At 35.4% G+C, this 25958-nt stretch overlaps 1 protein-coding gene and 1 pseudogene across 1 annotated transcript in view; both read right to left on the minus strand.

Annotated features, from left to right (window-relative positions):
* Positions 1-25958, minus strand: part of EP400 (E1A binding protein p400) — a 135009-nt gene that overhangs the window by 63003 nt on the left and 46048 nt on the right. The window contains exons 14-21 of the mRNA XM_074205228.1: positions 20236-20423; positions 19267-19444; positions 16499-16635; positions 14940-15109; positions 14446-14620; positions 14202-14338; positions 13007-13193; positions 11774-11940 (exon numbers count right to left, since the gene is read on the minus strand). Coding sequence (XP_074061329.1) covers positions 11774-11940; positions 13007-13193; positions 14202-14338; positions 14446-14620; positions 14940-15109; positions 16499-16635; positions 19267-19444; positions 20236-20423 — 1339 coding nt within the window. The remainder of the gene's footprint in view (positions 1-11773; positions 11941-13006; positions 13194-14201; positions 14339-14445; positions 14621-14939; positions 15110-16498; positions 16636-19266; positions 19445-20235; positions 20424-25958) is intronic.
* Positions 100-6261, minus strand: LOC141501333 (calmodulin-like; annotated as a pseudogene).

Here is a 25958-nt window from a genome sequence, read left to right on the forward strand (position 1 = left end):
GTAAGATTAGGGGGAAAATTGTAAAACTCAAAATAAATAAAATATAATTAAAAAACAATAAAAATTTAAAAATTTTAAAAAACTAAAAAAATGGCTTATAACATTTTTTTTAAAAGACTAGAACTCCCTATCTCATCCAGGCTTAAAGGAATGGAACTATTTATGTGTTTGATCCCACTACTGATAGCACAAGAACTCCATTTTGGATCTGGATTACTTTGCCACTGATCAGGCAAACTCATAATCATTCTCCTGCAGTCCCTGATGGTCAACATATGAATGCCAAACAATACAGACAGCTGTTCATCAGCAAACATGATATCTAAGAATTTCCCAAATTCAAGGGATTAACTCAACTTCAGCCTTTGTAACAGCAGAAATGACAGGCATGAGCCACCATGATAGACTTTCCACATGTTATCAAATTTTTTAATACTGCATATTTTGCTTAAGTATGCTCATTCCAACAACATTTGAAAGCCTTTCAAATTTATATACCTTGATCTCAGAACATGCAATTCCAATAAATCAACAATCATTATTAAATGCCAATTATGTGGCAGATATTTTTAAGTGTTGGGTTACAAAGTATAACAAACTTTTTCTGAAAGAGTTTACAGGTCCATAAAAGGAGATGAGAGATAGATGTGGAGGTGAAAAAAGCAAGGTTCAGCAACTTCAGCAACTGATGGGATGTGTGGGTGAGAAGCCAAGGATGGTGCCAAGGTGGCTATGAACAACAATGTCTTAGAAAATAGAAAAATGTTGAAGAAAGGTTGGTTCAAAGGGAAAGAAAATAAACTCAGCTCTAGACAAATTCCATTTAAAAGTTTTCTAAAGGGCAACTAGGTGGTGCAGTGGATAGAGCATCAACAACCCTGAAGTTAGGAGGACCTGGGTTCAAATTTGACCTCAGACACTTAATGATTATCCAGCTGTTATCCTTTTTTTCTTTAAATTTATTTTATTTTTTAAGAAAATGGGGTTAAGAGTAACTTTCCCAAGGTCACACAGCTAGGCAATTCTTTTTTTTTTATTGTAATTATTTTTTTTTATTGGAAAACAAATATACAACTTGGAATGGATTTGAGGCAAATTGTGCCATAAGCAGATTTTTTTTAAATAAGTGGCTAAACAAAGTTCAAAAAGCAAGTAACAATAAAAGAAAATGTTTTCTGGTACAGGACCAGCAGTACAAAAAAAATAGTGTATGAGTACCTGGATAATACATCCATTTTGTAATAGTGCAACTTTAAGTACATATTGCTGACTGTCCATAGTCCACGCAGAGTTACAACTCCACACTTCAACAACAACATGCTAACAGCTCCTAAAGAAAACTACTTCTTTAAAAAAAAGAATGGCATAACCCAGATGTTCCCTCATCTGACCAACTCATCTAAGTTTAGATGTGCAGAAGGGCTTAGATATATCCAGAGTAAGCCACATACAACATATTTTTTACTTGACCAATTTTCCAAAATAAGTTTCAGGACAATGACAGTTGATAAGGGGAAGAAAAACATGGAGGAATGAAGTCCTAATTACTACACATGCATATCCTTTTGACAGTAGGGGGAAAAACCTTTTACAGATAAGTTACAAACAAAGAAAAGGCAAATAAACAATTTTATACAAGAAATTTAACACATTCTGTACAATGCCTTCACTTTGCTGTCATCATTTGTACAAACTCTTCATAGTTTACTTGACCATCACCATTAATATCTGCTTCCCCTGATCATTTCATCAACCTCTTCATCTGTTAACTTCTCTCCAAGGTTTGTCATCACATAGCGAAGTTCTGCTGCACTAATATAATCATTGCCATCCTTGTCAAACACACGGAATGCTTCTCTAATTTCTTCTTCACTGTCTGTGTCTTTCATTTTTCTTGCCATCATAGTCAGAAATTCTGGAAAGTCAATTGTGCCATTGCCATCAGGATCTACTTCATTAATCATATCCCGTAATTCAGCTTCTGTAGGGTTCTGCCCAAGTGACCTCATTACAGTTCCCAATTCCTTTGTTGTTACAGTACCATCTCCATCCTTGTCAAATACTGAAAAGGCTTCTTTGAATTCTGCAATCTGCTCTTCTGTCAGCTGATCAGCCATGCAGAAAGTATTATAGTGGCACCCGAGCTTGTGACCCAACAACCTCCATACTCGGCAGCTGCACTCAACGGCTAGGCAATTGTTAAGTGTCTGAGGCCAGATCAGAACCCAAGTCCTCCTGGGCAAATTACTTACTTTTTGTTTTGTGAAAACAAAAACTAAGTTTTCTAAAATATCCCATATGAAAGAGCCAAAAGGCAATTGATTATGGTGAGAATAAAACTCAGAGGAACCACTAAGGCTAGATATATACACATGCTTTGTATACCCAAGATATATACATATTCTCTGCAAAGATGATCACTAAAGCAATAATAGATAATTAGAGAACAGGATAGAATGGCGTGTGGGCAGCACAGGAGCTGGAAGTATCATTGACACTGCTGATCACCCTCTCCTCCTAAATACTCTCCTCCTTCTAGGTTTTTGGGATACCTCTCTCTCCTGCTTCTCCTCACTGACCTAACCATTCTTCTCTGTCTCCTTTGCAAGATACTCTGCTAACTATGGGTATCCCTCAGGGTCCTGGAACCTCTTTCTGCTTTTACTTCACTTGGTGATCTCTTGGGCTTCAAAGGATTTTAATTACTATTTCTATGCTGGTGATTCTTCAATCTACTTATCTAGTCCTATGCTCTTTTCTGATCCTCAGGCAGTCAGGTGGTGCCAGAAATAGCAAGATCAGACATTAAGATATCTGTTTTTTTTCTAAATCAAACTCCACAGTTCTTTCTCTGAATACAAATGGTATTCTCAATTGTAGATAGCACCAAATAGAAAATTAGACCTGGAGTCAGGAAGACCTGAATTCTAATGTCAACTCACAGCTTTACAGTTTCCTCAACTTAAAGAGGGGATAATAAAAGCACCTGCTTCATAGGATCCAATAAGGATAAAATAAGTGTTTAGGTGCCTGTGGCCAAGCACATAGTAGGCTTAATGTTTATTTCCTTTCCTTCTCCCATCTCACATCTGCAACTGCCTTTCAGGCATCTCAAACTGGATGTCTTCAGGAAAGAAGCCCAGGGCAATATCACCCTGTTAAGTCCTTTCTCATATCCCTGCCCCACTCTATATACAATCTGTAGCTAAAGTCTATCAATTTCCCCTCTGCACCAGCTCTCTAAGATGCCTGCATCTCTCCACTGACACTGCCAGTCCACAAGTGCAGACCCTCATCACGTCACACCTGGATTACTGCAATAATAGCTGCTGTAGGGGTTTGCATTCCTCAAATCTCTCCCTACTCCAACAATCCATCCTCCACTTTGTCACTTAAGTGATTTTGTCTAAAGCACAGCTCTGACCATGTCAAAGCATACACACATATACACAAACTCTCACACATACACTCCCCTTCATAACCTATGTGGTGTCACCAGCCTCCTTGGCTCTTGCTATGCCTGGAACCTCTCCTTCCTCCACTGCACCTGTTGACCTTCATGAATTCTACAGGAAGCTTTCCCCAATCCTTTGTTTTTTTCTTTAAATTTATTTTATTTTTTAAGGCAATGGGATTAAGAATAACTTTCCCAGGGGCGGCTAGGTGGCGCAGTGGATAGAGCACTGGCCTTGGAGTCAGGAGTACCTGAGTTCAAATCCGGCCTCAGACACTTAATAATTACCTAGCCGTGTGGCCTGGGGCAAGCCACTTTACCCAAGGTCACACAGCTAGGCAATTATTAAATGTCTGAGGCTGGATCCAAATCCAGGTCCTCCAGACTACAGGGCCAGTGCTCTGACCACTGTACCACCTAGCTGCCCCCTCCCCAATCCCTTTTAACTCTGCTTTTCTTCTGCTTTGATGTCATACATATCCTCTTCAAAGTTTCCTTTGTATTCATCTGACTGCACCACTGCCTCCTCCATTAGTGTAAGCTCCTCACAAGCAGATATTTTGCAATTCTAAGTATCCCTAGAGCTTAGAACAATGCCTAGCACACAGTAGGCACTTACTAAATGCTTACTGACTGACTGCCAGCAAAGTAATGGAATCAGAGGCTTTAAGGTGAAAGAGACCTGGTTGTGACCCTCTTGATCAAAAAAAAATTTTTTTCAATATAATAAAAGGTTTTCTCCTTTCCACCACTCCCTCTTGTAGAAAAGAAAAAAATAACCAAAAATTGTTTAACAAAAATACATCAACAAACAAAAAAAAATTTCCCACACTTGATCGACCCAAATCTACATTTCTTTCTTCACACTGAAACCATTGCCATGTTGTTGGGTGATGAAAAGTGTATTCTTGCTCTTTAAGTCTTTCAAAATTGTGTTTAGATGGTCATTTTTAGTTTAAACTTTTCTGATTCTGCTCACTTCACTCAGCATAGATTTATACAAGTTTACCCAAGTTTCTCTGAAACTGTCCTTTACAGCATAATATCCACATGCTCAAACAATTGATGGACACCCCCTTAGTATCCAGTTCTTTGTCACTACAAAAATGTTTGCTCTAAATATTCTGGGACTCTTCCTTTCACTTCTTTGAGTGGTCCTATCATGTCACAGAGAGTGCACAGAGCAAGTGTTCACAAGGGGGTCAGAAGAAGTGATACCAAGACAACCTGAAGAACTTTAGACTTGTCTGTACAGCTTTGGAGACACTGGCACAGGCCTGCCAAGCATGGCGTGCCCTCACCAGTAAGGAGGCTGAATTCTCTGAGGAAGACAGAATTGAAGAAGTTCAAAGGAAATGTGACATTCCGAAGTGTTCACATGGACCATTTGTGGCCAACCTTTGTCAATTAGCCACAGCTGGATACACTGTAATTTGTCTCAAACATAGTGATGTCATTTTGGTCTTCTTCGATAAGGACGGATAAGAACCAACCAATTTTTTGGAGTTAATTCCAGTTCAATGAACTATGCATTTATGACCTGTTTTCTTTGAAGCCTTTCCAACATTCGTCATTTTTTTTTTGGTCACTTCATCAAGTTGATGAGTATAAAACAGGACCTCAGAGTTGCTTTAATTTGTACTGATTGACTAGAGAGTAGCAATGTTTTTTCATGATTCTTAATAACAGGTGATTTTTTTTGAATGCTGCCTATATAAAATCTTTGACCACTGCCCCCACCACTGGGGCAGCTAGATAGAACAGTGGATAGAGCACCAGCCCTGGAATCAGGAGGACCTGAGGTCAGATCCAGCTTCAGACACTTAATAATTGCCTGGTTGTGTGACCTTGAGCAAGTCACTTAACCCCATTAACTTAAAAAAATAAAATTTAAAAAAATACTTTGACTGTTTATCAATGGGGAATAGCTCTTATTTTTTAAAATTTCAATTAGTTCTTTATATATTTTAGATATGCGATATTTATCAGAGAAACTGAAGTTTTGTTCCCAATTACCCACTTTCCTATTCATTTTAGCTATACTGGTTTTGTTTTGCAGAAACTTGCAAATTTATGTAACTAAAAATGTTCATTTTATCCTCTGCTATCCTCTCTATTACTTGTCTGATCATGAACTCTTCCATTTCCGTAGCTGCAATAATGAAATCTCTTCCTTGCTCTCTAAAATGCTTATAATGTAACCTTTTATGTTTAAGCCATATATGCATTTGGTGCTTCTTTTAGCCTAATGACATGCAGTATTAAACTAAACCTAATTTCTGTCCATAGGCTTTCCAGTTTCCCCAAAGTTTTTGTTGATTAGTGAATCTTAAACTAAAGGATAGGTGTTTGACTAGATGGATCCACTCTTTATTTCTGCATTTTCACTCATTATATTGTACAGATACTTAATACTTGTTGAAAAACTGGAAATGGAAATCTAGATCTGTGAGTCATCTATGTAGAGATAATAATAAAACCCAGTGAAAGTCATAAGGTCATTCTGAGAGAAGAAAAAATGGCACAGATGATAGATCTTGAACATCCACTGTTAGATGGAGACAAGGTGGATGAAGGAGTAATCAAATAGGAGGAAAGTCAGGATCTAGAGATGAAAAGGAGCTCAAAGGCCATCTAGCCTAAACCTCTGATATGACTGATGAGGAAACTAAGACCAAAAAATTATGTGATTTTCCCAAAGTCTCACAAGCCATAGGCATCAGACCTGGAAAAGATCCAGGTTTACTATCTCCACAGCCAAGTACTTTTCTACTATCTCATGCCAATTATCTCATTGTTTCATTGATTAATTGATCTTACCTTGTAGTTGTAGAGGTTGACCTGCAGTGAGCTGTCGGAGCTGACTGTGTGACAGAGTAAACTTGTTCCCTTGGAACTGCAGGGTCACAGGGGTCTCTGGCTGAGCCACTCGATTCTGTGTCCCTGCTATGGAAGCCAGCTGGGCAATTTTCACGACCTCTCCACCTGTTAAAACAGAACACTTTGTGAAAACCTGAAAATGTTATACTGATGCACAAGCATCACCACATATCAATAAGTGTAAAAGATAGATACCACAGAAACATTCAGCAGGCATTGCTTTCTAATGCTTTTAGAAAATAATGCTTTTTTTAAAAGTACAAAAACTAAGGATATCAGTTAAAAATATCAAACTTTGCTCTGGTTAATCTATTTAACCAAAACTGGCACAGACTTTAGCTACCCATTGACAACCCACTTTTGAACCAAACTAAGAAAGAATGTCTTCATTTTACTCCCCCCAATTACAAATTCAGAAAACACATTATTTTAAACTAAGAAGTAAAAAGCAGTGATTGTTCATTTGTTTATATAATCTATTTGCAATGTACCAGGAAGCTCGCATATCAACCTATGATCTTCAGAAGCTCTCATAATGTAAAAATTCATAATTTTTCAATCTAATAACTCCATGGAAAAATCTCATAGAGTTAAGATGAGAACATAACATCCTGAAGAAAGAATAGGTAACTATTTCAAAAGAATCAAGCTGTTCAAAATTTGGGTATAGTATAAATAATCATTAATCAATATACATATTATTTAAAATGTTATGTTTCACATTTTCATGAGATTTTCTGATATTTGTTGTTATATTTTTTTTGAAAGCTACAAGATAAAAGATTTTGTTTAAAATGCTTGCCTTACTTTAAAAGCAAACAAAATGAAACTCAATGCGTAATGTGTACACAGACACAGAAGGTAGCATACACAACTTTTAACAGGAGATTTTTTAATACAATGGTTGATATTCGAGTCTCAATGTTCCTCCCAAGGAAGTCAAGACCAGGCTTATTAGTGGTGCGATATAGAGAACAGTTAGTAAAGAACATTGGCCCTAAAGACATCTCAGTGAGAGGAGCAGAAGAAGAAACTGAAACAAGACTCAGAGAAATCCCCAGCCACTGTTGTCCCTCCTCAGTTCACAAGTCTTGACTCAATTTGGACTAAGCCGGGTTGGAGAATGCCAGGTCTATACCATTTCACTTTCAATACAACCAAGAACCTTCCTCTCCGCCCCAAGGGAAGTAATTAAAGGGTTCATTTGTGCAAGGGGGACTTGACTTGAAAGTATATTAAATGTTCAGCTGGCCCTCATCCTTAGGTAAACCAAATGTAGACGAGGTCACAAGGTCCCAAGGAGACACATGAGGGGGAGGCATTTTAAAAATAGAATCAGTCTCCCTATACTCACTAATCTACCTGGTTTCCCTCCATCCAGATTAAGCCCTTGCACACTTTTGCTATTCAAAATTGCCCATGGCAGAATAAAAAGAAACAAGTGTGTAAATGTGTATGTGTGTAAATATAACTTTTCTGGGCTTTAATATTCACTCCAAGCTTAAATTTGACAGAGAATATCCAACTAGAAAGGAATGATATGTTTTGCTTAAAAAGAAAAAACCTAAAGCCAATTCACATAATTGGAAAAGAAGTAAAATCTAGACCCATTAATTTTCATTTGATTAAAATGGTTCTGTTATGAGAGTTGAACCAAGGAATTGACACATCAAAACCTTGATTCCTACTTATGTTCCCACACTATATAACCTAGCACACCAAAGCAGCACAGTGAGCAGCTTGAGAAAAGCATAGAATTTGATGTATGGGGGAATTAGAAGACAGCATAAGAGAAAGGCAAAGAAGGTCCTATTGACTGACCTCTTGGGAGAAATCACTCTCCCTTCTACATTAAGGCAGGAAATGATGTACTGACTAGAGGCAGTACACTCAGGGAAAAGAAAAAGTAAGGGACAGTAAAGGTCTTGCATACAGTCTAATGTTCTTAATACAACCTCTTTGGAGTAAAAAGGTGGGGAAAACCTGGAAAGGGGAGGCCACTTACTAGGCAACCGTGCCTGGGCCTGAGAGGTCAGTACCAGCCTCTGAGGAAGCACACTCTGTTGGATGGTGTGCGAGGGGGTCTGGGGCTGGGGCTGGGGCTGGCCTAGCTGGGAGGCCTGGGCTGAGTTCTGACCCCGCTGTTTCACAGGATTGGCTGTGCTAGTTGCTGTGGTGAAGGTCGCTGCTGGCTGGTGTCTTGGAGCACTGGTAGGAGCCTGAGATGTCTGAAACTGTGCTGCGGCCGCTGTAATCAATAAGGTTTGTTTGTGCAAAGCTGTTAGAGGTTCTTAATCAAGGACAATATTTCAAACCGGTATTTCAAAGAAATAAAAAGGAAAAAAATTATTCTGCATTTTTTTCTCAAATGAGAACTCCTCTCTCTTCCAGGACAGGCCCAATATAGCCTATGGAATATGAGAGAAATACTATATTTTATTAATTCTTACTAATTATTTTTTCTTAAGAGCTCATCAATAATCGTAATAGCACATTTTCAGAGTAAAGTAGAAAAGTAATATTGAGACTAATTCAATCATGTTCTCAACCTAAACACTAAATACCAACTATTTCCTAAATAGCAAGGTACACAAATTTCATTTTCATGGTTTTTCAAAGAATCTTTGTATCAAGAGATAGCTAATTCTATAATTTGCAATTTAGGGAAGTCTGATGGAATTAAGACTGAAAAACCTTGTGCTTCAAAGTTAAATTATTTTTACTTTTTTGCCACTTAATTCTATCCCTTTTTAAAAACACAATCCATTTTTATTTAGATATGATAAAAAAATTTATAAGATCATGCATTCTCAATAATTTTAATACAACAAATATGGTTTAATATACACTTTCCTACATAAACTCAATTTTTCCCCCTATATTTTTCAGCATCGTTATTAGTAAAATTCCAGATAAGTGATCAATTCTGTTATTTGGCCAAAAGAAATGCTTGGAAAAATGTAGCAGATGGTGTCTCCAGAGTAGTGAACCATGTGGGCAGCTTCCCTCATATGTCTGCACGTAATTACAAGGTCTAGGACAAAACCATTTTTACAAAAACCACTCTTAAAAAGTTAGCACTTAATGTAATACTTCAGAACTTCTAGGGAAAAAGAAATGAAGTTGCTACAGAAATACCTTTGGCATCCTGATTGGCAGAGAACGTGGCAATGGGTGATCTCCCTCGGACTTGTCCCTGGGAAGTTACTGCGGCAGCAGCAGCTGCAGACACTGTACGTGTGGAGCTCTGTGTACTTGGGAAAGCTACTGTCCTACCCTCGGGCTTCTGTCCATACTGCACAGGCTGAAACAACCTATACACACATTTACCAAGACAAAATGCAAAGAGCAAATTAGAGTTCATAGAAAACATGATCCTTCAAACAAATGAGAAAGTGCTACTGGTTTGTTTATGAAAGATTCAAAACATGTTCTGACTCCTAATCATAAAAATGCAAATGTAAAAAACAACTCTTGTTGCTACAAAGACTTATTTACTAATTGTGCACGAATCTGTTAATTTCAAACATTACTTGATTTCAGATATCAGAGAAGTAATTACTAATTTGTGCTCTCTGAATTATAATTTTTAAAAATTCTTTTATTACTTTCAAATACATAAATGTTTCCAAGATGAGAACTTATTAGTCTGCTTTTACGAAGTGATGTGATTGATCTATAAGTAGCAGCACCAGTTTTAACGAAAATAATGTTCAAAAGACATTAAAGGTTTCCTTAAGTGAGTTATATGGAGGCCTTTATAATCCATCACTAATAATTTGCTTAGAAAAGTAGGTCCTTCCAAAAGGTGTCATGAAATAGTTTAAAGGTAAAATTAGGGACAGCTAGGTAGTGCAGTGGATAGAGCACCAGCCCTGGAGTCAGGAGGACCTGAGTTCAAATCCAGCCTCAGACACTTAATAATTACCTAGCTGTGTGGCCTTGGGCAAGCCACTTAACCCCATTACCTTGCAAAAAAAACTTAAAAATAAACAAATAAATATATAAGTAAACTCGACAAAAAAAAATTGTATTAAAGGTAAGGTTATACATAGCTAGGTCAAAGGATTCTAATTTCCAAATTACAGAAAACTATACTACAAAGATTTCATTATACTTCAGGATAGTATTAAGGAAAAATAGGAGTTTGCAATGAAATATTTATTGATCTGGCTATTAATGTGCTAAAAGACTAAGAAGTTTAAGATATGCTGAAGGCTAAGACTAAAATTTCAGGTTAACAATGTATAGAGTCTCAGCCTGTCACTCCAATAGTCATAAAGAGTTTTATGGAAATCTAGATAAAGGAAGGAATGAGGAAGGAGAAAAGGCTGCACATGAGACCAGAGACAAGGAAACGGGATCTATGAAGAAGGAACCAGGTCCAGATCTGATAATCGGAATGCCAAATCTACAATGAAGAGGTATAGGCCGGATCATCATAAAAGAAAAATGTATTCTATAAGCAATGCACAGATATACTCTAGTCATTACCCTGAAATCATGAATTAGACCTGAGCAGGTCTACACAAATTGAACATCAAGTAAAGGAGGACCTTCAGAAAGATATTACTAATGACAATACGGAAAGAAAGAGGCCTTGATAAAAAAGTTATGATGGCTGTTCTTTAGTTGTTTCAGTTGTGTCCAAATCTTCATGACTCTATTTGGGGTTTTCTTGGCAAAGATGTTGGAGTAGTTTACCATTTCCTTCTCCATTTCATTTTACAGAGAAGGAACTGAGGCAAACAAGGTTAAGTGACTTGCCCAGGATAACACAACTAGTAAGTGTTTAAGGATGGATTTTAAAACAGATTTTCCTGATTCCATGTCTGAAGCACCATCCACTGCATTAATTACCTGTAGATTATTATACAATGGATTTAATTTCCCAATTTTTTCAATGACTTGGTATCTTCTGTACTGAGATTGGAGAAGGCTGATAAGAATTTATTGGCCAGGTATCTTACAAATCTAATTAAAAGTTCTTTAAACTTTTTTTTTGGGGGGGGGGGAGAAAATTGTCTGTTTATATCCCTCAAATTAGGTACCACAAAGAAAACAGAAATACAGTAGTAGAAACACCCACCAATTCAAAGACGATCAAGTATAAAAAAGATCAAAATAAACTTCATGGTCAGAGTCTAAAATTTAGGTAACAAAAAGAGGAGTTAGAGGTACTAATCAGAAAGAATCAAAGAATGCATTTATTCTAACCTCTTCACTTTGGCCTTGAGAAAACTGAAGCAGTTGAGTATAAATAACATTCCAGTTTACAGGGTTCATAACACTAGAATACTAGTATTCTGAGTAAGTCTAGGTTCTTTCCACCATATAACCAAATTGTCCCTTGCTCGTCTAAAAGGTGGAAAGAATTTCAGCATTACCGCCCTACTAAACATTTTTTATTTTAATCTTAAACTGAATATATAAACTTACTTGCTTGGCTTAAGTTTCACTGCATTAGGTCTGGCTGGTGGTGGTGATGAGCTGAAGATTTCTTCTATTAGTTTTCTAGTTATCTTTTTCTTTGACAACACTTGTGCCTCATAATGAGTGATTTTATTTTCTAATCCGATTAGATCAAATATTGAAAGGTCTGCTTCCTAATTTAAAAAAACAGAAAAGGAAACACTTTACCTCATGCATCCAGTACCTTCAGATGTAAAGAAAATAATGGCCACCCTACTGACATCTTATGATCTGCCAGTATCATATGCCCTAGATCCTCTCCTACTCCAATGATTTTAGAACTCTGCTACCAAACTCATCTTTTTCTCTCGTACCTCAACATGTCTTTATTTCTCAACACTTCTAGCTAGCTCTCAAGGCCACTAGGAACCTCCCTGCCCTTTAGCCTATCCTACCATCCACCATGCAGAGTCCAAATAACCTGTCTCCTCACTGTGTCCCTGCCTTCAACTAGCCTTCCAGCAAGTCCCTGTAATCTTCCCCAGCAGTATGCTGATTTCCAAATAAAAACACTCAGACAACAGAAGTAAAGGCTCAGCTCTATCATTCACCTATTATGCAATGCCCATTAACATAAGCTTTTTAACATTTCCTTAACTCTCATCATTAAATTTTAAATCCCTTATTGGGACTCCCTGAAGTTTACAGCAAAAACCCTAAGGAAACTTTTTAAAGGAAAGTTATATGCTTATTTTATAAAAAGTAAACTGATGATGAAGGACAAGAAACCAAGCAAACTGATCAATACCTGAAGCTGGAAAGAAAAAATGAGATGGCCAGGAAGGAAATATTAAATTTTCCAGGGGGTTTATACAATAGCAAGTGGTCTCATGGTGAAACCACAATGAAATTAGAGGAGAGAACTATTAAACTAAATTTTTCCTTTCTACTGGAATTCCCCAACCCCTACCCTTTCATCTATTCTACTGAATTTTTCTATTTTGTTGTCTCTGCTAATCTTTTCTAGAAAATTAAATGGCCTAACACAGGGTTGAGAAACAACAACCATTCAATAATTTACATATGGAATACTAGATAGAATGACTTCAGATAATCCCCCTCACCTCTCTGGTTTAACTCAGGCAATTATTCTCATGTACAAACTAACATGTCCACAAGGTATCCACTTTTTACACACACACACAAACATATAGAGCCCCCACCCCACTTCTGTTTTACATTTATGAATTTTCTACTCACCTTCCAAAAACCACATTCCAATGCCTTTAAAATTAGAGAAGCAGATCTATACTCCAGTGTTTCCAAAACATAAGAAGAGCCAGGAAGCCTAGGATCTATCAGACCAGGATGATTGCATATCCTCTGAAGTTTCATTAGAATATTTAGGACATTGACAAAATGTCCGCTTTTAAGAGCCTCTTGAGTTCTGTTCATTTAAGAAAAAAAGTGATAGTTATCTAGTTCAATTTAAATGTGGACTTTCAATATATTATTTATCTTCTATTAACTGAAAAATAATTATGCATTATTATGTTCTCTTGTAAGTTAACAATTGCTTAAAGGTATAAATTGACAAGTTTGAATTCCTACAAATTCCAATGTTTTTCTGCTTCAAAATATGAGTTTCATCTTTTAAAAATAAATCAAAATTCAGTAATCTGAACAATAGTATAATTATAGTTCTAATAGTCTAAGAGGAAATGTTGAATATACACTCAAAACATCTAGAAGGTTATATCCCCAGATCATAATGTTGAGAAGGGATCAAAGGTATCTCAGAGATATCTTTTGGCTGAACTTCTCTCCCAACCTGCCTCCCCTTCCCCTGTATTCTTTTTTATTTTTAGTTTTTGCAAGGCAATGGGGTTAAGAGACTTGCCCAAGACTACACAGCTAGGTAATTATTAAGTATCTGGGGCCAGATTTGAACTCAGGTACTCCTGACTCCAGGGCCGGTGCTCTATCCACTGTGCCACCTAGCTACCCCTAATTTATTATTATTATTATTATTATTATTATTATTATTATTATTATTAGATTGCAAGGCAGTGGGGTTAAGTGGCTTGTCCAAGGCCACACAGCTAGGTAGCTAGGTAATTGTTAAGTGTCTGAGGTCGGATTTCAATTCAAGTACTCCTGACTCCAGGATCGGTGCTCTATCTACTGCGCCACCTAGCCACCCCTAAAACTGAGGTCTTAAAAGTGGGAAAATGAATTTTCCAGTTATTCAGCTAATGGTAATAAGTGGCAGAGCTAAATTTTCAAAAATCAGTCCTCTACCTCTGGGTACAATGCTCTTCCCACTAAAACAAAGCTGCATGACTAAGGAAACTTAATAAGTGAGTTATTCTATCTTTGATGCCACTTCTTTTTAGGTCACATTTTAATATATGTGGATCACATCTCTCTCACTGCAGTGGGGTGGTGGTCTTACCTAGGTTGCAAGATTACATCTTCATACAAGGCCTTCTGCCGACTCGAAAGGCGACACTTTAACACATGTTCATATTTCTTTGTCAGCTGCTTGTCAACATCTCTTTTAGTTCTTCTCAAAATAAATGGCTGAGTCACCTGAAAAAATACAACACAATTCCCCGTTAGTCTTATTAGAAACTATACTATTTATTTAAGACAAAAATTATTTTTTTAAATGGCTTAAAAAAAGTAGCATGACATACTCTGTGCAACCTTATGACAACTTTATGGTAGTAATCTTGGCTCTCCTCATTGGCTGGTTTTACTGGAAAGTTCTGATATGGTCTAGAAATTCCAGGAATCAAAAAGTGTACCATGGTCCACAATTCCATCAAGGTGTTATGCAAAGGTGTATCTATCAGGAGCAGGCGTAATTGGCTATAAAAAAACCAAGAAATAAATACTGTTTGAAACACTACTATATAAATTAGTTTCTTCTTTGCTTAAGATTTTAAGAAAAGAGTTAAGTAGCCATTTTTTATGGGAATTGCAAGTGTAGGCCTGCCTTGAAGAAATAAAATGAACAAGATGACCTAGTGAGATTTCTTCTATCTCTGCTGTTCTATAATTAGAGTTGAAAAATAATTATACAAAATTAAAATTTCATTAAAAGACAACTTCTAAATCAACATGCATTTAATTACATAAAAGTCCAGAATTACTTAGAAGGAAAAAATACTTGATTAATATGTCCAACCTTCGTAGACTGAAAATTGCCTCCCAGTGCTTCTCAGTCATGTTCTTTACTTGCTGCATCTCATCAATGACTAAGTATTTCCACCTCATTTTCATGAAGGCATGATGGCCTTTAAAGAATTGTTTATAAGAGGTTATGCATATGTTGAAGCTGTTGGGTTCAGTCCATTCCTGTAGTATACAAAATAAATCTTAAACATTTTGTTTTGATTTCCTTTTTTTCACCTGGAACTAATTATTCCAAGAGCTACAGAATTAGTCAAAATTGCAGTCATGTAGTTTCCTAACAATGGCCCACATCACTATAAAAAATAGCAATCAGTTATATTTGCATTTAAGTGCCATTTTTAAAAAATTTTATTTATTTAAAGCAATGGAGTTAAATGACATGCTCAAGGTCACATAGCTAGGCAATTATTAAGTGTCTGAGACCAAATTTGAACTCAGATCCTCCTGACTGCTGGGCCAGTGCTCTATCTACTGTACCACATGCTCCTAAGGGCCATTTTCTAATGTATTTATCCCAGTAACTTTCATTGACTCATTAAGTAGAAGATTTGAAGACATTATCACATTAGAAACAATTGGTTGCCCTTGAATTTTGGAAATGAAATTATCAGAGACTATTCTATGGTACTACCTGAAGAACAACAAAGATGGTTTACAAAGAAATTAAAGTGAGATGAAATATGATCATAACATTTATAATTTGTAGAGAAGGTTCATGTTTTAGGATAGAGGGGTTCTTAATCTGGGGGTCTATAGACTCCCAAAGGATTCAAGGACAGGTTTCAGGGAGTCTGTCAACTTGGATAAATTTTTATTTTCATTAACCTTTAGGTTCCTTTGTAATCTTTTGTATTTTATTTTACTCATTTAAAAATATTATTCTGAGAAGGGGTCGCTAAAGTTTTGCCAGAATGACTGCAAAAGGGGATGAGTCACCAAAAAAAAAAGGTAAAAACTCATGGATTATATGGCCTCTGAAGATCTGGCTATTGCTATCAATGCTATCCTAATAAACTAATAAACAATCTTAAACTGTAGAATTAATAATTTAAGATATAAAAATAGAAGGCAAATTGGGGCACCCAAGTTTAGGAGGTCGTTATCTTTTTAAAGCTGATGTTTTAGACCCAGGAAGCTACTGCCTCAAGATTTCCAGAGTCCAAATAGCTTCTTAAAAAGATGATAACCAAAGTTCAATTAATTTAGAGAAAAAACAGTTATCTTATTGTCTGATCTTGTTTATCTCTTAGACTTTTTTGTCTCTTCCTTAAGGATATGATTTCTCTCTCATCACACTCAATTTGGATCAATGTACAACATGGAATCAAAGTAAAGACTGACAGATTGCTTTCCATTGGGGGGGGGAGAGTAAGATTGGGGGGAAAACTGTAAAACAGAAATAATATCTTTAATTAAAAAAAGATGATAACCTCTCAAACTATAAAATATGTCATTAAGAACTATATTCCTGGTCATGTCTTGTGTATTTAAATTTTATACTGTTTTTGTAAACATAAATTTCCTTTTTAAATTTTAAAATAATAATAATACCTGTCTCTTTGCTTTAAGTTCTCTATGACTGCCAAAGTATAACAGAATCTTTAGTCCCGGACACCAACGTTTCAATTCAAGCTCCCATTTTAGTATGTTGCAACTTCTCACAACCACAAGGTGAGGGCCCCAATTACCTGCAGAAATAAAAAAACGATTCTCATTATACAAAGTTGTGTTGGGGTTTCAAACATTTTAACTAAAATGGTAAATAAATTTTTAAGATAACAAATAAACACTAACATTAAATAGGTGGAGTTGTTACTCTTTAATGTTTACCATTAAAATTATTTATCTCACAAATGGTGTCCTTAGCTATGCTTGTCAGTTTGAAAACAATAACAAGGTCTGATCAGAGAGTAATTAATGGTTCAATATATCTGTAATCACATCAAGGTATAGGTATTCCACCCAATAATGAATGATTGGATGATTTATCTCTACCTGCACAGCCTATATAACTTTTCTTTATGACTCATTCACATTCTCCCATAATAATTTCCATCAAAATACCTATTCCACAGTTAACAATGGCAACTCATGGCTATGTTCTTAGAGTGTTCAGTCAAAGGGATATCAAATTGTGTTCTATAATTATAGTCAAAGGATGGAAAATTAGGTGTAGATTTCAATTTACAGCCTGGAGGAACTATCCACCCTAATGAGATCAAGGAAGCACTGGAGTACTGAACTGTTTGTAACTATGAGGCAATCTTTGGAGTGTAGAGTACATAAGCCTAAATTTGGCAAAAAAAATCTTTGAAAACCTTAACTAGACCTATACCAAGATTATTCAAGCATTAGTGGGACTTAAAAAACATAATACCTGGTGTAACTTCTTGAGATTCTTATTTGCTAGTGCTTTTGCTACTACTATGAATAGTCAGCCAAGATATATGATCTCTCCTTCCATTTAAAGTCTAGATCCATTCCATCTTCCCCTCAGAAAAGTGAAAGAAAGAAGTCTCTCTTCTCTAGGTAACCAGTTTCTCCATCCAACACTATAAAATCAAGAAATCTATGTTTCTCTCTCCTAGTTTCTCAAACCAGAAAGATAGGAAACAAAAAATCAGTTGTCTAAAAGATACTGCTATCTATGCCATTCCAGGCTTCCCTCATCTTTTACACTGGGAAGCAACATGTTATAGTGGAAAAAGCAATGAACCACAAGCCACACTATCTGAAATTCCTCAAGAACTATGGAATAAATCATTTTGACTCCCTGAGTTTTGATTTACTCATTTTAGCCCATGCACACTCTTTTTTAAAGGACTATTGTGAAACATGCACTTTAAAACATAAAACACAATAACAAATGAAACCTATGATTAGCATTATCATCAAAAACCTCAGGAACAAAAAAAGACATTATAGCATTCCAAGATCATGGACTGAGGCCTTGAAGAAACCATTAAACTCAACTCCTCCTTTTTACAGATGAGAAAACTGAGGCACAGAGAGGTTAAAATTTAACCAAGACACAGCCACTAAGAATATAAGGCATGTAAGGCAAAATTTGAACAAAGATATTCTTGACTCTCAAGTTCAGTGTCCTTATCCATACTGCAATGGACTGACAATCTTAAATATGTAAGAACTATTATAAATAAGATAAGCATGTATATATTACATGGACAATTCTAATATAGAAAAATTACACCTCTATAATTTCAAAATACCTTCTTTTGCTTGGATTAGGAAACATCAATACAAAATCTGTCTGACATTCATAAATTTTATGAAAGCCAGTATGGTAACAGTAGACAGAGAAATGACTTAGAAGAAAGGAAGACCTGGGTTCAAGCCCTACCTATGACACATCAAAGCAACATAACTGTTGGCCAGTCACTTAACCTCTCAGTTGCCAGACAACTCTCTATGACTAAGTTGAAAAAAAGTTACCAATCTGCACTGGTAGAAGGAATTTCACCTCCTGGAAGTTGAAATCACAAATCTAATCCCTTTCCCTAGCATTATTACAATTTCAGATTTTGAATTATAGGCAATAAAGAGAAACACTAAATACTGCTTGTTCCAATCGAAGTATATAGCGAAGAATAATTCATTTTTGCTTCCTGTTATTTTTATTTAGGATGATAACAATTAGCACAGGTCTTTATGGCAACATTTCAGTTGCTCATGATGTTTATTGAAAATTTAATGCCCTTACATTATTAGTTTGAGGGTATGTTCAGGATTCAGTAAAATACACACACACACACACACACACACACACACACACACAAATAAACACAAAATACACAAATTACTCTTTAAGTATAAACAATTAGGTCAACATAAAAGAAAAAATTACCCAAAAAACCCAGGGCATAAGCCTCAAGTTGTGCATCAAGATAATTGAATTAGGATACAGAAAATTGAAAAGTGAGTAGGAGGGTCCTATTAGTCACAAAAGAAACATACCAAGAGGAAAGAAAGGCTAGTGGAAAAATGTATAATACAGTTGGATCATATAATGTTATTAACCATTCAGATGCAGTGTTTCCCTCTATTTACTGGATTATCACAGTGACATGGAAAGGAAGTAAGGAGAGGCTGGACAGAAGTTTCTAAAGTCCCAAAGAAGGGATATTTACATTAACACTATAAATTTAATATTAGTCAAACTCTTGAATTTACTCAAGATATTAACTTGATTAATAAAGGACATCAGTCCAGTAAAACTGCTACACACACACACACACACACACACACACACACACATTCAAACCATATACATTCAAAGACATTAAAAACTAAAACCTCACCTTCATTACAAGCTAGATGTGCAAAGAAGGCAATAACTTGGACAGTTTTACCAAGCCCAGCATCATCCGCTAAGATGCCATTGAGATTCTTCCTGTATAGTTTTGCTAACCAGTCCAGTCCAATCTTCTGGTACTCTCTTAATGCTCCATACAACAAAGATGGGGTATTAAAATTGATCTGTAGAAGTCACAAGCAAACTATTAAAGAATACTACAATAATATGCATGTGGAACATTATAAATAAGCCAGACTTTTACAGAACTGTTTTTGCGTTAAGACATTATTCTCTGGGAAGAAGGAAAAAAAGAATATACTGGAAATGGTAGGTGATATAAAAACAAAAGATATTCATAAACAGCTTATTTTTGATAAACATACTAAGAAAAAAATAAGGAAGGATACTTTGCAGAAAAGATAAACAACTTTTACAAAAGATTATTAAGGGGCGGCTAGGTGGCGTAGTGGATAAAGCACCAGCCTTGGAGTCAGGAGTACCTGAGTTCAAATCTGGTCTCAGACACTTAATAATTACCTAGCTGTGTGGCCTTGGACAAGCCACTTAACCCCATTTTCCTTGCAAAAAAAAAGGATTATTAAGGGACTGCTAAGTAGCACAGTGGATAGAGAATACCAGCCTTGGAATCAGGAGGACCTGAATTCAAATCCTGTCTTAAATATTTAATAATTACCTAGTTGTATGACCTTAGACAAGTCACTTAACCACCCCACCCCCCACACTGCCTTGCAAAATATTTCTTGAAGTCATCAAATCCCAGGAAATTAAAAAAACTGTTCTAACAAAAAAAGCTTATCTCTTTATGTCCTATTTAAAAATAGTAAGAAAAAAATCACCTATCTCCTATCTTTCAGATTAGAAGGCAAGAATTTGTTGGACCCACCCTTTCCTCACATTCTCTCCCTAGACTCTATTTTCTTGTCCCAGCCTTTATAAGAACTATAAGCATTACCGAGGTTGTGATTCGAGCACTGCCTTTGGGCAGTACAGTCTCTGCCAGAGCTGCTACTTCGGTAATATCTCTTGTGTTTGGTTTCATATTTGGTCTCTCCAAACCTTTGCACTGATCAATGATGAGAAGTGAGTCAATGACAACCATTTCCTTCTGACAAACTCTGTCACCTGTAGAGTCTTCTGTGTCTAGAAAATGCAATAAATTTCATGGGATTGTAGTTAATCATTTTATAAATGAATTCTAACATCCAAACAGAAAAACAATGTACTATAAGGAAAGGATTAAAAAGACAATTACCTCCCTCAGGCATTCATAAATAATTGGTGAAGACAAGTTAAGATGAGCTCTTCTCAGAGAAAGTAAGATCATGAGGTCCCAAAAAAACAGATTTATCATACCTGACTTACACCAAGAGGATCCAGGACAACTCCTTGAAGATAATCCCCAACATACTGAAGATGACTTTTTTACAGCTGTGTAACAAATGTCTAAAGGAGCATTAGGATTAGGCACCAACCTCCTAAAATAAAAGCTTCAGCAATTCCCTACAAATAAACAATACTCTTCCTCAACAGCAACAAGAACTTCACCACTTACCCAAGCCTAAAGCAGCAGAAAACCCTAACTTTCTGGATATGTGTTTGATAGCCTACAAAGCCACCAAAGTTCTTATCCACAAAGGAGATTCCCTTCTCTCCTTTCACCAATATAAATCCCTAAATATTCTTGTTAAAATATCAACTAATCCATTTTTTCAGGGGGTTAGAATACACAGCAACTCAAATGACCATTAGTGATTTGATGTCAACTTGAAAAAGAGTTCTCTAGTGGACTTTAAAGAAATCAGAGCTTGACTCTCTGCTTTTTAACATTTTTATCATTGATTTGGGAAAAAGTATGCAATATGCCCATCAAATATTCAGGTAATAGCTACCAGGAATAGCTATCAAGTTAAATGACAGTTAAGATCAAAAAAGGAAAAAAGATAAAAACAAAAAAACAAAAACACAGGCTACAATGATTGGCCAAGTCTGAGATCAAACTAAACATCAATAAATGAAAAATTTCAATTCTTAGGTTCAAAGAACTTCACAAGTGACAAGACAACAGTTTATCTGAAGAAGAGTTTTAGTACACTGGATGTTCAATGTAAGTCAGATGTATGATATGGGTTGAAAGAAAAGTTAACACATTGTTATGGAATATTATAAAAGAGAAAAGCTTGCAGGAAATTAGGAGGTGTTCTGTCTTCTTTCCTGGCCAGATCATAACTAAAGATGGGATTCAATTATGGGTACCACTTTTTAGGAAAAATAGCAATAAATAAAAGATGAGCCTGGGTCTCTAAGAAGCAGTTTCAGGAAAGCTATGTGGTAGAATGGATAGAGCACTGGCCCTGGAGTCAGGAGGACTTGAGTCTAAATCCGGTCACAGATACTTACTAGCTTTGTGACTCTGGGCAAGTCACTTAACCCCAGCTGCCTCTAAAAAAAGAAGCATTTTCTAACTGCCAAAGTCAATCCATACTTTCTCAAATACTATCTAGTCTGTCCTCTTTCCTATTCAACTATCCACCCAACTCAATCAAATGAACTGATATAAAAAATCAAAATAATAATCAATCAATTTCATGTCATAATATATACAACAGACTTTTTATTCATTTAGCTTTTTCCTGGATGGACTATCAGATAGAAATTTTTTGAATAATCTGAATTGAGATCTCACTGAAGATGTTCTAACATGAAACTAGAGTTGATGCAATCAGCACAATATCATCTACAAATAGGAGCTGTTGGAAGACTTCGTACGCTGATCAGCAGTGACCAAATATGATTTTAAAGACTGATGGTGTAAGCTGCCTGACTTTTGACAGATGGATGATTAACCAGAGGCATGTGATGAAGAATAAATTTTCACCCAAATAGATGTATTATTTTGTTTAACTATATTTGTTTGCTATAAAAGCGAACATCTATTAGGAAAATGATAGCAATGAAAAAAAGATCAATAAAATAGGAAGGAAAACAAAAATGCAGAAGAGGACAAAAAGAGGCAATTTTATTACTATAGTGTTAAATTTAATGCTCATTTAAAAAAAAAAAACAATCTGTGTCCAATGGGGGGAAAGAACCTACCTACCAACAAGGATTCATTCAGATCCCATATAAGAAATCCCCTGTAACAGAACTGATTATCTTTAGCAAATAGAAATCTCCCTGTTATATACCTCAACTGAAATTACTAATCAAAGGTTCATGAAGAGTTATTATGATGGCTATTTACTATGGCTATTTCCTTTGGAAGAAAGGCTTTAAAGATTGTCTTTGTTCATATGAAAATATATTCATATTACTACCATGAATACCACTGACACAATACAATTCAATCCTTCATGTGTGACTATGGTTTGTAAAAAATATCAACTAAATTAAATTCTTTTAACAACAAAAAAGAAAAAAGAGAGAAAGAAGAAGAAAGAGAAAAATATGAGCAAAATACTTTGTAAACTTAAATACTATATAAACTCAGCTAACATCACTATTGACCAACTAGGGGGTGAAGTGGATAGAATGCCAGGTCTAAAGTCAAAATGACATCTTCCTGAGTCCTAATACAGCCTTAGATTCACAGTACCTTTTGTGACCTTAGACAAGACATTAAACCCTGCTAACCTTAATTACCTCATCTGTAAAATGAGCTGGAGAAGGAAATGGCAAATCACTCCAGTATCTTGGCCAAGAAAACCCTAAATGGGGCCATTAAAAACTCAGGACTAAAAACAAACAAACAATAACAAAAACATTATTATTATTATTATTATTATTATTATTATTATTATTATTATTATTATTATTGGTCCTGAGTCAAGTAGTCTCTTTTGCTTTTTGTTTTTAGTAATCAACAATAAAACAATTTATAATGATGAAATCTAACCAGAGAGAGGCAAAAATACAATTCTCCCACTTCTCTCCAAAAGGGGAAGACCATTCAGATTTTGATGAGCTGCTTTTTTTCTCTTTATTTTTTTATAAATTGTTATAAGAGATCATTCTTTGTGGAGAGGAAGAGGAGGGATAAATTTGCAAAAAAAGATAAAAATAAAAACAAATAATCTAAAAAATTTTTAAATAAATCACAATGGGATCTTGTATTCATTATACTTTTTTAGTTAAATGAAGATCTATAAAGAGGTGGTCTGCTCTATAAAATTATTTGCAAAAGCTTTCCTGTCCTTTCTGATATTTGCACCAAGAAAATCCTCAATTCATATGCCAAGTATTTACATCAAGATTTTATGAAGATGAGAATAGGTATGAGTGAACAGTTATGGATGGTTTTTAATCGCTGCCCTTTAAGGAAAGTAATACTGTATATGATTCTTTCTATTCTAGTGGTGTATCGCTCACCTTCCTGAATTAATCTTATAAACAGATCACTTAATGCTTTCAAGATTCTGTCTGAATTACTTGTGTATTATTTGTACAGCATGTACAATACTAAGGTGTAAGGGTTCAAATGTGGTGGCCCCATTGACTGCACTAATGATGAAAAAAGTTAAAATTAATACTGATGAGCTGTTCCAACTTATTTCAATTTTGTCTTTCTGCCAGTTTCTTCAAAACATACTTACATCTTGAATCACTTGAGTCTCGATGCAAACTTTCCATCAAGTTACTTTCATTTTCTACTGCTTTTCAGTGTTTTTAAGGGAATATTGTTTATAATCTTCCACCATCCTACTCCATAAGGTTTAATATTTTAAAAAATGTACTGCCTTTTTTTGACCTCTTTCTCCTTCTAGAAAGATCAGGGTAGACAGATTAGGTAATCTAAGAGGTCTTCTGGTCTCCAGACTATGACAATTATTCTACATCATTCAACTATGTCCAGGAAATGGTGATAATTAAGGTCCCCATTTCTGCTTTTTTTTTCCAATGATCATTTTTCAACATTGTCAGTTCACTTTAAAGTCAAGGTGAAGTTTTTTCAACTGTGGATATGCTCCTCATCTTTAGATTTCTAACTGGATGTTGACACTGATTTTTGCTCCAACTAAATGATATATATAACCAAATGATGTTGATATTCCCATAGATTTAGTTACATCTTTATGTTGATGATTCTTTAATTTACTAAATAACCCCAACCTCTCTGTTGATCTCCAATCTTACATCTCCAACTGCCTTTCAGACATCTCAAATTGGATGCCCAGTAGACATCTTAATATGTACAAAACACAGCTCATTATCTATATATTTGGTAAATCACTGCAGCTATTAGAAAAGCAATTTTTCATAATCTGTTAGGTAGTTATATCATTTTATCAACCCTGATGACCCTACGCTGTGATATTCTGAAGTACTCTAATAAACATTCAGATTTGCTTATATTTAAAAAGAGAAGTTTCACCAAAAATTATCTGGCTATTACTTAAGAAAATTATAATAATATTAATTAAATTATTAGGGGTTATTATATAAAGCTAATTTAATTGTGTCTACTTAGAGCATTGTTTCACTTAGAATTTCTATGTGGTAATTAGGAATTTATTTTGTTTATGTACCTTGGAAATTTATTTATGATACTTAAAAGAAAATTTACAGCATCTTAGTTTTGATAAATTTTAGTTTTAAAGGTTTATATTTGCTGTAAAGGTATGAATAAGCGATATCTGTCAGCTTACTTCATGAAAATCTAGTGACTGTCTTTTGAGATCAGAATAAATTTTAAGCTGTTCTTTTTGAAAGGAATGTTTAAAAATAAAGTAAAAATCTTTTGGGTGAATGTTTATGCAAAAATCTTTTGCATAATTTTTAAAAGGCATGATAAATTTTGTCAGCAAATTTATTGCAAAAGTTGATATTGATGACAAATGGTCAAAGGATATGCAAAGACAATTTACAGATGAGGAGATCAAGGTAATCCATAGTCATATAAAAAATTACTCTAAATCATTACTTATTAGAGAAATGCAAATTAAAGCTTCTCTGAGATACTAGCTCATACATCTCAGACTGGCCAATATGACTAGAAAGGATAATGATCATTGTTGAAAGGGTTGTGGGAAATCTGGGACACTATTACATTGTTGGTGGAGCTGTGAAATCATCCAACCTTTCTGGAAAGAAATTTGGAACTACGCCCAAAGGGCAACAAAAATGTACATACCCTTTGATCCAGAAATACCACTACTGAGTCTATACCCTGAAGAGATAATTTAAAAGGATAAAAACATCACTTGTACAAAAATATTCATAGCAGCCCTGCTTGTGGTGGCAAAGAATTGGAAACCAAGTAAATGTCCTTCAACTGGGGAATGGCTTAATAAACTGTGGTATATGTATGTCATGAAACACTACTGTTCTATTAGAAACCAGGAGGGATGGGAATTCAGGGAAACCTGGAGGGATTTGCATGAACTGATGCTGTGAGTGAGATGAGCAGAACCAGAAAAACACTGTACACCCTAACAGCAACATGTGGGTGATGATCATCCTTGATGGACTCAGTCATTCCATCAGTGCAACAATCAGGGACAATTTGGGGCTCTGCAATGGGGAATACCATCTGTATTCAGAGAAAGAACTGTGGTGTTTGAACAAAGACCAAGGATTATTACCTTTAATTTAGAGAAAAAAAACCTGATACCTTATTGTCTGATCTTGCTATCTCTTATACTTTATGTTTCTTCCTTAAGGATATGATTTTTCTCTCAT

This window comes from Macrotis lagotis, chromosome X (assembly GCF_037893015.1).
Source record: "Macrotis lagotis isolate mMagLag1 chromosome X, bilby.v1.9.chrom.fasta, whole genome shotgun sequence".
In the NCBI taxonomy this organism is placed as follows: Eukaryota; Metazoa; Chordata; class Mammalia; order Peramelemorphia; family Peramelidae; genus Macrotis; species Macrotis lagotis.